Source organism: Diorhabda sublineata, chromosome 1 (assembly GCF_026230105.1).
Source record: "Diorhabda sublineata isolate icDioSubl1.1 chromosome 1, icDioSubl1.1, whole genome shotgun sequence".
NCBI classification, from domain to species: Eukaryota; Metazoa; Arthropoda; class Insecta; order Coleoptera; family Chrysomelidae; genus Diorhabda; species Diorhabda sublineata.
In genome coordinates, this window is record NC_079474.1 from 38,999,879 (window position 1) to 39,013,452 (window position 13,574).

The following is a 13,574-nucleotide window of genomic DNA, read 5'->3' on the forward strand; positions in this document are numbered from 1 at the left end:
TTCTAAACAATGAAGTTCCTCTTTTTAAAATGCCAATAGCGTGTATTTCCGCCTCTGGATGTAATTGTTGCTAACATCCTCCGATTGATTCTCAACAAACCAACAAGGTATTCAAGCTCACTACTCTATACTGAAACGCAAATATTGGATGTTAGACAACTATACATTATTCAGATAGGATGCCATCAATATAAAAATAAATACGAACTTACCACTCACAATCATAGATACGCGACAAGATAGAATAATCAATACTGTATACCAACAGCTCATAAAACAATAGGTCAAAAAGGTTACTCCTACTTGACACCTAAATTATTCGGGCAACTACCACAAAGAATTATCGATGAAACTTCTTTTAAACGCTTCAAAACCCAACTAGTAACATTTGTTAAAGAAACAGACAAAACAAAAATACACAAAATGATAGAATGCTGAAACAAAAACTGAGAAGAGTAAACTCATGTACGAAATGTATGTCTGAAACACAATCATTTAAAAATGTATTTATAATGTTTTAACTGCATTTTTTTTTGTTTTCTTTTATAATGTTTAGGTTAGGCACACCAGCCTATATTCACCACATACAAGTATGTACAATACTTCTGTGGATGTCTAGATGTTTATTCAATTTTATTCAATTTTAATTGTATTTTATTACTGTTTTTTGTTAAATTTATGAATAAACGTTATTATTATTATTATTATTATTATTATTATTATTATTATTATTATTATTATTATTCTGGGCATGCTTTCAATTAGGTGCTGTATCACTTCTCGAGGTATGTTCTTCCAAGCTCATTTAAATTTTGAGGAGATAGATTTCGACGACGAATGAATTCCTACTTCGTTTAGGTAACACTGCAGCAACGTGTGCTCTACCATGCATGATCATGCATTAAACGAAAAGCATCACCAATAAATGACCCAAACTGAACGACGTGATTTTCAAGAATGTCAGTTAAGTATCTTGGTGCGTTAAGGGCGGGTCAAGGAAGAGACACTAATTCTGTGCGGGCATCAAATCAAATTCCTCCCCAAAACAAGATAGACCCTCCTTGGAACGTCCATCTGGACCTCTTAGACTGATTCTTGTCTCATCAGTAAATAAAATTTTCTAAATTCCAATCTAAATATTGCCATGCAAATATTAGTCTAGTAGCACGAGGCTGCCTGGTTGGCAAAGGTGTATAGAGAGCTCTTCTGTTGTGTAGACCAGCATTCTGAAGGTGTCGTCTTATTGATCTTTAAGAGATATTTACATTTCGGACTTCTCGTAAAAGGCTGTTGAGCTCGACACTAGTCATTGACCGATTTCTTAATGAATTTAATTGCAGAAAACGGTAATCTCGAGGAGTTAAAACTAAAGGACCTCCTTGTCCAGACCTCCTAGAATGTAAACCGGTCTTTCGCAATCTTTGCATCAATCTGCCTATGGTTGTGTAGTGTACGCCAAACAGATTGCCACTTCACCACAACTTTGTCCCTGTCCAACTAACTCGGCTATTTTTTGTTTATCTAGTCTCGACTTTAACACACCTTAATTGGCTTAAATTAACGCTGTCCACAAGTTGGTACAACAATCGAATGAAAGAAACATTAAAATATGCATAAAATTAAAATTTTTATAAATACTTTAACTTTTTGTGATAGAAAAACAAAAAACCCAAAAGATTAACATTTTAGGTTTTGATATTGAAATAAAGGGTGGTGCGTTATTTATGGCCCCGAGTTTACATGTAACCCAAACAATAAGGCTAGAAATTAAGGAAATTGTATTGGTTAATTTATTGCATTTCCAGTATTTGAATAAACAAGGCAATTCTTGAGTCGTTTTGGGCGTATAAAAGAGAATGTTATCTCATGTTACAAACAACAGTTAAGAAGACTTAAACAATCTATTTCTTCCATACAACTCAATCACAAGGTTTACTATGTATATTTTTGCTTTGCAAATATTGATTCTTTCTGACTGCCACTGACTGGTGTAACCTTCAAACAAAACCTAAGTGCAGCTACTCGTAGAGAATGTGTAATGTGTAATCATTTTATAAAGTGATAAAACTTCTTCCTTATATCTAAAAGTGGTACAAAATCTGCTTTTGTGCCCCGAAACACCGGTGTTGTACTGATTGAATTACATGGTCGTGGGATATACTGTAAGAATGAAGAACCTTTGCGTCTCAGTATGAGTAGCATCAGCAAGATACAAGATACATGATCATTCGACCATTCTTCTTGACCAATTATCGAATGAAGGCTTGTATCTACTCGTGCATCGAAATTTTGAATTTTGAAGATGTATTAAAAGCTGTGTATAAAATCTATATACGTGACGAGATCTAAGTAGTATAGGACATGTAACAAAGCAGCAATAATCTGTGTGAGTCTATCCAGACGAGCCAAATCTAGCAAAATTGTTCGCTTGAAGAGCACATCTGAGACAATAATCACTACTTTCTCCAAAATTACCAATCATATGAAAGTAGAAGCATATCAAAGGAGAGGTGAACCGATCATCATCTTGCCAATGTTAAAGCTGCTCAAAGAATTGAATGTCAACCAAAGAAAAAAGATCGACCATACAATCCTGATATGCATACAAAAGATTTTTTTGCTTCCACAAATTAAAAAGAAACTGCGTGATCAATGATTTTCTACACTATTGAACATTAAAGTATCAAAACCCATATATTGGAGCTAATTTAGAGTGCAGAAGTGGCACAAATGCATAGAAAAGTGTAATGTTAAAGGGAAATTTTTAAGGAACCTTTTAAACTAGTTTAACGAGTATGTTTTCGTTAGACAAAACTGACAAAGTAAGTAGTGAGTTTTGAAATAGACAAATACAAATATTTATAATTGGATATGGCCTCATTGTTTTTCAAAATCCAAATAAGGTACCAAAATATGTATTTAAACGCATCAACCGTTTCTTCAGATGTAGAAAAACGTTGAATTTGCAATTTATTTTTGATCTGCGCGAATAACAAGAAACCATTGTCTGGAAAATGACCTTTAAATTCGATGTTTTGACTGTTCAAAAACATTTTTGTTTGAACTAATGTGTGAAAGCTGACATTGTCGTCGTGGAGAATGACTCGTCTTCTGCGATTGGTTTCTCTGATTTATTTGAGCAGTTCTGGCAAACAAGTGCTGGTGCACCATTTAGAATTGACCGTTCTACGTTGCTCTAATGGAACGGGAGAGAAATGTCAGATTATTCTGAAAAAACGATTGTTTGCTTCGTGCGTGAACAACTTGGATTTGGCTTGTCTTGAAAGACCCTTTAATTATGTTTAGTGTACGACTATGTATGCGAGTGGAACTAATGCCCAAATACGCCTCAATATCACGGTATGTCACATGACAATTTTGCAATATCGGTTTACGCAGAGTATCGATGTTTTCTAGCAACCAGCCGCTTTGGACGACCTTCACTGATTCATTCTGTAGCGAAATGCCACCACGATTGAATTCGGAAAACCAGCGAAACACGGTGGCTCAAGATATTGCTTCATCACTAAAAGTAGAAGCCAGTTGTTCGGCATACTGCTATTGGTCATCTTCTAATGAAACTTTTCGAGATTCAATTTTTGGACCAAGATGAATGTTTCAAGTATCTGTAAACAACTTAAATAGCTCTCTAAGAACGTTCACCAGCAACACTTGTATAAATAATATATATTGCAAATAAATAGAGGAAATAAATAAAAATGCTTGCCTATTATGATCTGAGAAATGAGGATAGATAACTGTCAGTTGATTCTTTAGAAACTAAATTCATGCTAAATCTGAACGTTTATTTTGGTTAAATCCTAATGAGATGATTTGAAATTACGAGTACTTACTCTTCCTTTAGCTTCATGTTAATAAGAGGTAAATCAGAAGCATGAAACACAGCTCGAATCTCTCCAGTTTCTAATATCATAATTTTGCCTCTGTAACTTCCAACTATCAATCTATCTTGGGACAACCAGCAGCAACTAGTGTAATAACAGGGATCTAGTTTGTTGTACCCAAACTGCTTCCAATTAAAATCGACGCAACCCAAACATCTCAGGCATTGCTCTCCACATACAGCTAATTGATTTGCGTCATTGGGATTACAAGCTACCTGCCAAGGATTTCAATTTATCATTATGGATAGCAAAGAATCATCCTCAAAACTAGAGGTGTCAGAGCAAAGGATATGAATATTCATATCAAAGAAATAGCAGTTTATGGTGACAAATATTTAGAAGTTTCCATAAATAGGAAACAGATCTAAAAGTATCTATGGAGTCCTCTTGACACCATGAAACAAAAAAAAACAATACGAAACAATTATCACTGCAGGGAAAACCAAGAAAAGCTAACAAGAGTACATGCAAGAATTGGTTACCACACGGCTGCCAATTTGACGTAGATCAGCTATTTTCTTAGATTGCCTGAATACAAAAAAGGTATCGATTACCGTTGACGACTGGTTATAAATTAACTTACTACCCATAAAACATGTTCATCTTATTTACTTAAAACTCCTCAAGTTTCAACCACAAACATAGGAAATATCTTTAACTTTTTATCAGTGACTCATGAATATTATAATTATTAGAATTATGAGCAATATTTACAAAATTTGGATAAATGTCTATTTCTTCTAAATTTGAGTGGCAGCAGTGACAGAAAAGCAACCGTTGTTGATTGCAATTGGCTGTTAAAATATTACATGCAATTTCCTTCCATTGTAGTGCTCTTAGTTGTCGAGAATTGCTCATGTGAAAAAAGAATTTGGAGAATAATAGTTAATCAAACCAATAGGACACTCAAATCCTAATCACTGATATTAAGATACATGAGAACCATCATATGCTATTAATTGAAAAAATTCGGAACAATGACCAACTGTCCCTAGCTCAAATAAATTCTCACTCGATGACTGTATCAACCACCGTATCGACGACTTCAAAGCCAATTGATATTAATTGCAATCAATAAATTCAGAAAATAATCACTCGACCATCAAAATAACCAGCTAATTTTCTAATTCAATGTTATTGATTGCCTTGTTTTCATAAAAGTGCGATACAATACACTCCCCAGGGACACTTTCCATTCATAAATCATCGGTAATTTCGATGGACTTTATCTCTGAAAATGAGCCTTATTATCAGGATAAGAAACTTTATAGGCAGCAGAAATTAAAGGAACTAAAAGGGAGAAGTGGAGAATTAAAGAATAAAGAAGAGAAGGAACATGATGATGTAGAAGCTAAGCATCAAACACTTGCGATTAGAGGTACGAAACATTCATAATTATTGCTAGTTGATTGAAAAATGGAAGAAAAAGAATATACTAAAATACTCTATAAAAAGACAGGTTAAGATAGCAACAATTTTGGTACCAAACTTACGGCACAAGGGTACAGAGAGGGTAATAATTTTTTATTTAACACCGTCACAACTGTAATAATTGTTGAGGCGACCCTATGTAGCAATCAAATTAATTCCTTCCTGTCTGAAAGGGTAGCTGGGGTCACCAGTGCAAGGACGGCACAAGGATAAGAGAATTATCTGCTACCCTTTCAGTAAAAAGATGACCGTTGGCCCGAAAGGAAGGGGAACCTTTAGGGGGCTACTACGTAATGGGTCGCCAAGGCTTACAAACGCCTGGACAAGGAACTCTCCTTTGATTCCTTGATGCGGTTTCTGCTTTGCCCGCACCTGCCTTTCCCTTGGTAGCTGAGCCGATTTCATTTAAAAGACTGGAGGGTAATCCGGGGAGGTGAGTGTCGAAACAAATAAAATTAACTATAATAATTATATATATATATATATATATATATATATATATATATATATATATATATATATATATATATATATACATATATATAAATACATAATAAATGAACGTAATTAATTAAAAATAATAAAAACTGAGACAAAAAAATATATCAACTCCTAAAGAAAGGTGAAAATTTTTTGAACTTAAATCTAATCTTATTAGAAACATTTTGGACAAACTTAATTTTATGAATAGATGAAGCAAACTGTCCACAGCTTCATACCTTTTTGTTCATCTTCATCACAAGGTTTGCAGTACCAAGTTCTTCCAAGTTGAGTATGGCATGTACTAATTTTTTTCTTTTCTTCTTTTTCAGCTTCTCAATTTTGTTGTTTTTTCTATTTTCTCCTCGTTGAAAACGTTTTTTTTAACCACCAATGCTTTGCTATTGATGGCCTTTTTTCTATTTCTTGCTCCTTATAAGGCGTTTCTAGCATCTTTGTTAAACTTTGTACTTCTTTTTCTACCTTTTGTTTGCCACTTTCTTCTGTAATTTCTCATTTTTATCTTGTTGTTTTGTGAAATTTTCCTTACATTGTTTGTTTTCCGACTGTGCCACTTGTTCTAGGATTCCTTGTTGAGCTTCATCTTTTTCCCGAGCTATTTCTTCCTTGTTGATATTTTTCTCCTTACCTTCCATTTGCTTCTCTTCCTCTGATAACGTGTCACTATACAAAGATATGCTATCGCTTGCACTTTCACTATCACTAATTAATAGAGTTCACATTTTCTTGTTTTCATTTTTGTTGTATTGGTAGTTTTGCTAGCGTTGGAGTACATTTTTTTGGTAGTTTGGTAGTAATAAAAACATTATAGTTACAGGGCGTTATATGGTTAAGTCATTTAAAATTATTATCCTTTTTTTTATTATTCGTTTAAAGGTTCATGTTTATTACAAGATCAAAGATCTGAATTTACCACTCCATTTTTGGACACTAAGCAACAGCACTGGAGAAAAATCCTATCTATTTTGTAACTGGTCTTGAGAAAGCAAATGAACTTTATTAAGGTGCACTGAATGTTACTAGTTGTTAAATAATGACATTATCAAACGTGAAACAAGTATATATACATGCTGAATGTTCAAAAACCTAATTCAGTTTAACTTATGGGCTGTAATTCATAGTACTGATATTGCAACGGTGCTAAGAAACCAACGACAAAAACAAAAACGGTCAATATGATTATTTTCAGATGCCACAGTTAGATGAAATACTAACATAATTATTAGTTATTCATGAAAAGGCAAAATTTATTATTGGCTTTAAATTGGCAAAGATTTGAGTGGTGTAAAAAACTATCGATGCTCAGCCTGAACATGAAAACTTCTCAAATTTGTTTATACAATAACATTTAATTGAAAAATAGTGGTATACCTGTACAACTGTTCCTGTTCCATTGAGATTATTTGCTCTACCGAAACTCTCTAATCTTCCTTTTTCACATTTGAAGACGTAAAGTGTCCAGTCAGGTTCGGCGGTAACGCAAACGAGAAATTTTGAATCGTAAGTAAATTCCATACAAGAATATCTGCTACAAATAATATCTTTATCTTGAGGAAGGGTTATTGTTCTCTTTTTTTTACAAAGTGCTGGATCCCAGAGATTAATAACTGGTAATTTATCGGTAGTTTCTGCGATAGCAATTAATTTCCTAGAGAACATTTCAGTATTGAGCGATAAGCTATGAGATACGATAGAATTTGTCAAAATATTCTTACTTATTTGGACTGACCAGCAAGTGTGTTAAATTCTTTCCTTTGTCAGCTAATTTGATGAATCTCTGTTTTTTCAGGCTGGTATTGTGAACAGTCACAACACATCCTACGGGATAGACCAACTCATCATCGGAAAGAAAATGAACATTCCCTCTTATTTTTGTTTCTAAACCCACTAAAAGCTGGGGCTGTAGAATTGGTAAACTCATTTCAAGCTGAAGTTAAAACGTACTTCACTAATAATATTTGGAGAATATGACAGTTTGTCATTGCATTTTGCGATTTGTTTGATCGATGAACGTCAAGTGATTGAAAATATTCATTCGTTCGCAGTAACGTATTTAGGAGCAGTAACAGTAATTTAAAACTTAATGTGGAAGAAATGTTGAGGGTATTGCTTTGTGTTTATTGATTTATTAATAAGGGATCACATCATTTTTCTGGAAATATTGATAAAATTACACACTGAATAGATACATTAATTTATTAAGCCTACAGTGAGTGTTATATTTCACACAAATTTACCTAAATCAAATTTGAAATTGCTTCGAAACTCCTAGTATAATAATCTTCCTTAATTTAATCTTCGTGAAAATTGAATCATATATTAATTGCTGACAGTTTTTGTGTCAGAACGAATGAAATTAGAAAAGTCTTATGATTTGGAAGGTCTTTTAAATAATAGTCGTAGTTTTAATATTGGCTCAGAATAGGAGAAATTCTAAAGACATTTTTTATCCATTCACTACCTACTCACTAACACTCACACACTTAACTATTCACTAATATTTAATTTATATCCACACTTTATCTAATTCATTTAAACACACTGTTAAGTTGACATTTGTATTCACTATACCATCAAGTTGTTGCTCGACTTTTAGTTTGTATACTCTCGCTTTATACATACAATAAAACCACATTCCGGAACTTTGAGATTCTTGAAAACTCCAGATTGCCTTAAATAAATAACAAGGCTGTCTTAGAAAGTGTCTCTATAAAAAAGCAGTCGAAAATAGTAAAGATATCTGCTTAAGAAATACCTGACGTACCTGCCAAACGTTAGCTTTGATAACATATTAGAACAGAACCGGCCTCATGGTTTATATCAGTGGACGAGCTTGTATCGATAGTATATTATTTATCAAGCGGTAATGTAGGCCATGAATCAAGCAGATTAAATTCATCAACTTCAAGTTGAATACTATACTTCATCTACAACTATAACCATAAATACTAAAATACAAGTGCAGGGAAAGAAATAAAATTTTTATAATGTCCTATAACAGTGCTAGAGTTGTAATTACTCATGTTGTTATTTAATAGAAATAATGTAGAGTTTGAATGAATATGTGGGCTTGAATTTGTTACATATAAGTTGTTAATATTCTAACTGTTTTTGAGATGTTATAGAGATATATATGTTATTTCCAATATATGATGGAAGTAGTTACTTTGACGCATTAGCAAGGAAGTTCGTTTTGTCTCATATATTCTTCTTGAGTGACCAAATCATCATTTATATCATATTTAGGCTTTGATTTCTCTATCATATAATCTTAATTTTATTAGAGAAGTCTTTGTTTAACTTCCGTTCTCTAGTATTTGAGTCAAATGAATACCAAGGTACCTCAGTTCAGCTTTTATTGATGTTAGTGTCTTATTTACATATAGTTTAGCACATAATTTTCCAATTGATTCAATTTATTCCAGAGTTGTGTTCATTTTCAGAATCTAAATCTTCAACAATGTACATACAACGATAACTGTTGTGTGTACTATGTAATGATTGGTAGATTGATAGAGAAGTAGTAAAAAATGAAAGAAAGGAAGAACTATAATTTGTTTGAAATTGAAATGTTTGAAATCTCTTATGATCACTTGGGTAGATTTTTTCATTTCAAGTATACAACAATGAATTAACATTTGAATGTTATTAAGATCGTTTTAGATTACGACACCCATGCATTCTTATTTAATTGATTATTTATTCATTCTTTACATTTTCTCGTTTGAACATTATATTCTACGATAACAATCCTCATTTACTGTACTGTTTTGTTATGTAAATTTTCTATTGTTGCCTATTTGCTATACATAATCTTGCAGACATATTTTCTTAGACCGTTGCTAAGACGATTTACTGAAATCATATAATTTTATGTTACTATTTTTTGAGTTTTCTAATCGGAAAACCGCTAAACAACAACCTTAAGGACTAATATAACAACAGATGAACACAAAATACAGCAGTAGATAAATGAGTAACTTTTCTTTTTTGTCCTGAAGTCACTGACCTAAAGTTCAGTGATGTTTAATTTAATTGTTTTTTTATAAACAACTCATATTCACCTGAAACAGTATGTGTTGACACAAAATGTACAGCGTGAAAACAAAGAATGTTTTTATTTGTGTAATTGCATTTGCTTTAAATTGGTTTTATTTATTTGTATGATGGTGGTTTTTTTCGAAGATTTTAAATACATGTCTTTAACTATTGATGTATTGCATTCTATATTTATGGGAAAATTTTGTTATTAGTTCCGAAATGATGCCCCCTTCGCTAAGATACAAACGCTCGACGGGATATCAGCTGTTAAGATTCATTACCAAAATTTAAGCGTTTTGCAAACATCAGCCATACATTCATCGTGTTTCATCTATAGTCAACGAAATCGAACGAACCATCCAAAAATAAAAAAAACAAGTATTAGACCATTACCAAACAACTAATTCAACACACCTAGAATTTCCAACTAATTATGTGAATAAATGAGTATATTTTTATAATAAGTTTCCATATACTATTCTAATTCTTAATAACAATGTCATTCAAGCAAACGTCAGATTAATGTATTATTTTTAGGTTATCAACTCTGTTGAAAAGTTCGATATATTTTGAAAGATCCCAAAATTCAATATGAATTTGTCTAATAAATAAAAATTATGATATAAATCGATAAATTCCAAGTGAACTGAAGTTGAAAAACTGCATTTCAATCCATCCAATATGTCAAAATCCAATGAAAACCAAAATAATTCAACTGAACAACCAGAATCTGGTAACCCTAATGTGACAGATACTTGGGATAAATGTGAGTGCAACTATCCAAAAGTCTCACCTGTCTGCGAATGTTCATCAAGCGCTGACGATAATGTGAAAGGAAGTGCAAAAATTAAACCTCGAATGGTTGAAATAGATACAAACGTTTCTGAGGATGAAAAATTGAAGGATGATGCTTCTTCCCCTGAAAAAGATATTTCTTCAGACATTGGTATGCCGTCTAAACCTGCAAAAACCGACAGTTCTGTTATAGAAGATGAAAAAGCTACTCCAGATTCTATTTCTCCTGATACTGATTCACCATCAAAATCTGTTAAAGAAACAGAGGATACTGCATCCAAATCTGCTAAAGCGGAAGATGGAAAAAATATTACTCCTGATACAGATTCGTCGACTAAACAAGCTGAAAGTACTGAATCTGAGCCCGCCGAAAGCAAGAGTCCTCTTGTCGAGGGCGAAAAAGGAACTCCAGATGATATTTCTCCTGCTACTGATTCACCAACCAAACCAATTGAAGATAGTTCACGTGTAGAAAATACAGGAGATATTGCACGTGTAGATATACCTGAAAGTGATATTCCTCCCGATGAAGGAGAAACTAGAAAATTGAAAGTTGAAGGTTTGGAGATTCCAAGCATTGACTGTAGTTGTAGAAAAGATGGGCAAACCTTGAAGGAAACAAATCTCATTGCCAGAAATGCAAACTGCGAAAGAACATTTATTATGGTTAAACCAGATGGTGTTCACAGAGGTCTGGTTGGAAAAATTATCAAAAAATTCGAACAAAAAGGATTTCGTTTAGTAGCATTAACACTTATATGGCCTACGGAAGATCTTCTAAAAAAACACTATCAGATGCTAGCTGACAAGCCTTTTTTTCCCGGTCTCATACAATATATGAGCTCTGGTCCAGTAGTTCCTATGGTATGGGAAGGTATGGGTATCGTTAGTACTGGTCGAAATTTAATAGGCGCTACAAACCCAGCGGACAGTGCACCAGGTACTATTAGGGGTGATTTGTGTATTCAGGTTGGAAGGAACGTCTGTCACGCTTCAGATTCTATTGATTCAGCAAACAATGAAATAGCTTTATGGTTTACTGAAAAAGAAATGATATCTTGGGTTCCTGCTATTCAGCCTTGGGTTTATGAAAACTAACATTGTGTAAAAAAGTATTTAATAAAGTGTGAAAAATTATGACTTCAATGTTAATGTATTGAGAGTCACTATTTATTCACTCATATACCTTCTTGATATTTCCAAACAAAAAGAGAAAAACCACACATACTTGGGAGTTTATGGCATGATCAATGTTTTATAACCAGCTACTTTGCTCGATTCTAATTGCGAATCCAACTACAACACTAATGACTTTCATTACGTAGAATTTTATTTTTCCCACATCTTTTGCTTATAGTTGATAGTTATAACAGATGGAGATGTTATTGTAGAAACTATTAATAAAAAAACGCTATAAAATATTGTCGATTGATTGATTCCAACTATACTGCTTCAGTATATTTGGTTTCAGAACAGTAAAAATGCGATGATGTTTCTTGTTATATTTAAATCATGTATACATAATTCTCTAGTCTTTTTATAAGTTACCGTTCATTCTGAATATTTTTCAGAGCATACCACTACAAATTTTCTGGAATTGAATATGAAGTTATTGTGAATACAACTGTTATTTTGCTCATAAGAGGAGTCTAAGGTCACAGCTTATACATTTCATCCTCTATGCCCGAGTGAGGATTAGAAACTCCATCTACAAGGATGGTCGACCAAATGAGGAGACGACTCCTGAAATGTTTGATCAGAGACATTTTTGTTCGAAAAGATTGAAACATGATTTATTGACTCTCTTTTTCATCACTACCATACTCAGTAAATTTGACATACCCCGCGCATGTCGTCACGCTGGAATCAGGATATTTTCTTGGCTATCAAGATTAAGCTAGAGCTGTACATATTCACCGGGTTTTTGTGTGTTTGGCATATTTTTTGTGCCGATTGGCTTAGCCAGTATTCAGTATTATTTTAGAGTTGATCTAACTATTATTATTTTCTTTTAAAAGATAACTTTCTATTATGAGATCATAACTAATCGACATACCAAAGAAACAAGTATTAAATACTTTATATTTCCAAAAAAATTAAGCCTGTTGTCGAGAGAATACACTTAATTCAAATGATGACAAATGAATGAAAAGAATACAACGTGACGGTGTATATGTATCGTATGTACAATCGCTTCTTATTTGGGAGTTGATAGCCAATAAAAATATTTTTTCTCTCCACGTATGTTTCACTCACCAGGTTTAGCAGCAGGTGATATCTGACTCTGGCCTATAATGTAGAAATGTGCCAAAGGAAATAAATCGAAACCACTCTTAATAATTAAAAAGCTAATGAAATCTAACCCAATAGAAACCTACTAAAATTTCATGTTAACTTTTTACAACGTTTTTAATGAAATAATTAATCTATTGTATGTTTATACCTTGTAAGACAGCGCGTTACATTTGAGTGAAAAATTAGGATACTTCGTGTCTCGAAAAATAATTGATCTTTTGATAAAGCAGAAACATTCTTCTAAGAAACATGCCATATCGAGATATCTATTTGCTAGTAAAGATGCTAGTAAAGAAGAGATACCGCGATATCCTCAAATTCTTAATTGGTTTCACTGCTCCGCTTGGACAATGGCGTACCACCGATAAACGAGCAGTGTGGTTATAAAAAGAATTTAAAAGATTTTATCTCCAAACGGTGGTAAATGTAGGAAAAGATCTAAGGGTATTAAAATTTGATTTACAAATAAGGAACTGGAAATATTTTACCATGTAGCAAAATATTTTTGGGTTAAAGAAAAGAATGTCTTCATTGTATATCTTTTATCGTCTAAGGCTAATTATTTTATCCTTCATTTAGTGGGATGGTAAAAATATCCAAAAATAA

General features: G+C 32.9%; 1 protein-coding gene across 1 annotated transcript in view; it reads right to left on the bottom strand.

Moving 5' to 3' along the window:
• The window catches only part of LOC130443841 (cilia- and flagella-associated protein 57), a 29,887-nt gene extending 22,520 nt beyond the window's left edge, over window positions 1-7,367 (bottom strand). Inside the window, 3 exon segments of the mRNA XM_056778747.1 lie at window positions 304-434; window positions 3,851-4,120; window positions 7,209-7,367. Of these exon segments, the coding sequence (XP_056634725.1) occupies window positions 304-434; window positions 3,851-4,120; window positions 7,209-7,352 (545 nt within the window). The 5' untranslated portion in view covers window positions 7,353-7,367.
• Between the last annotated feature and the right edge of the window lie 6,207 nt (window positions 7,368-13,574).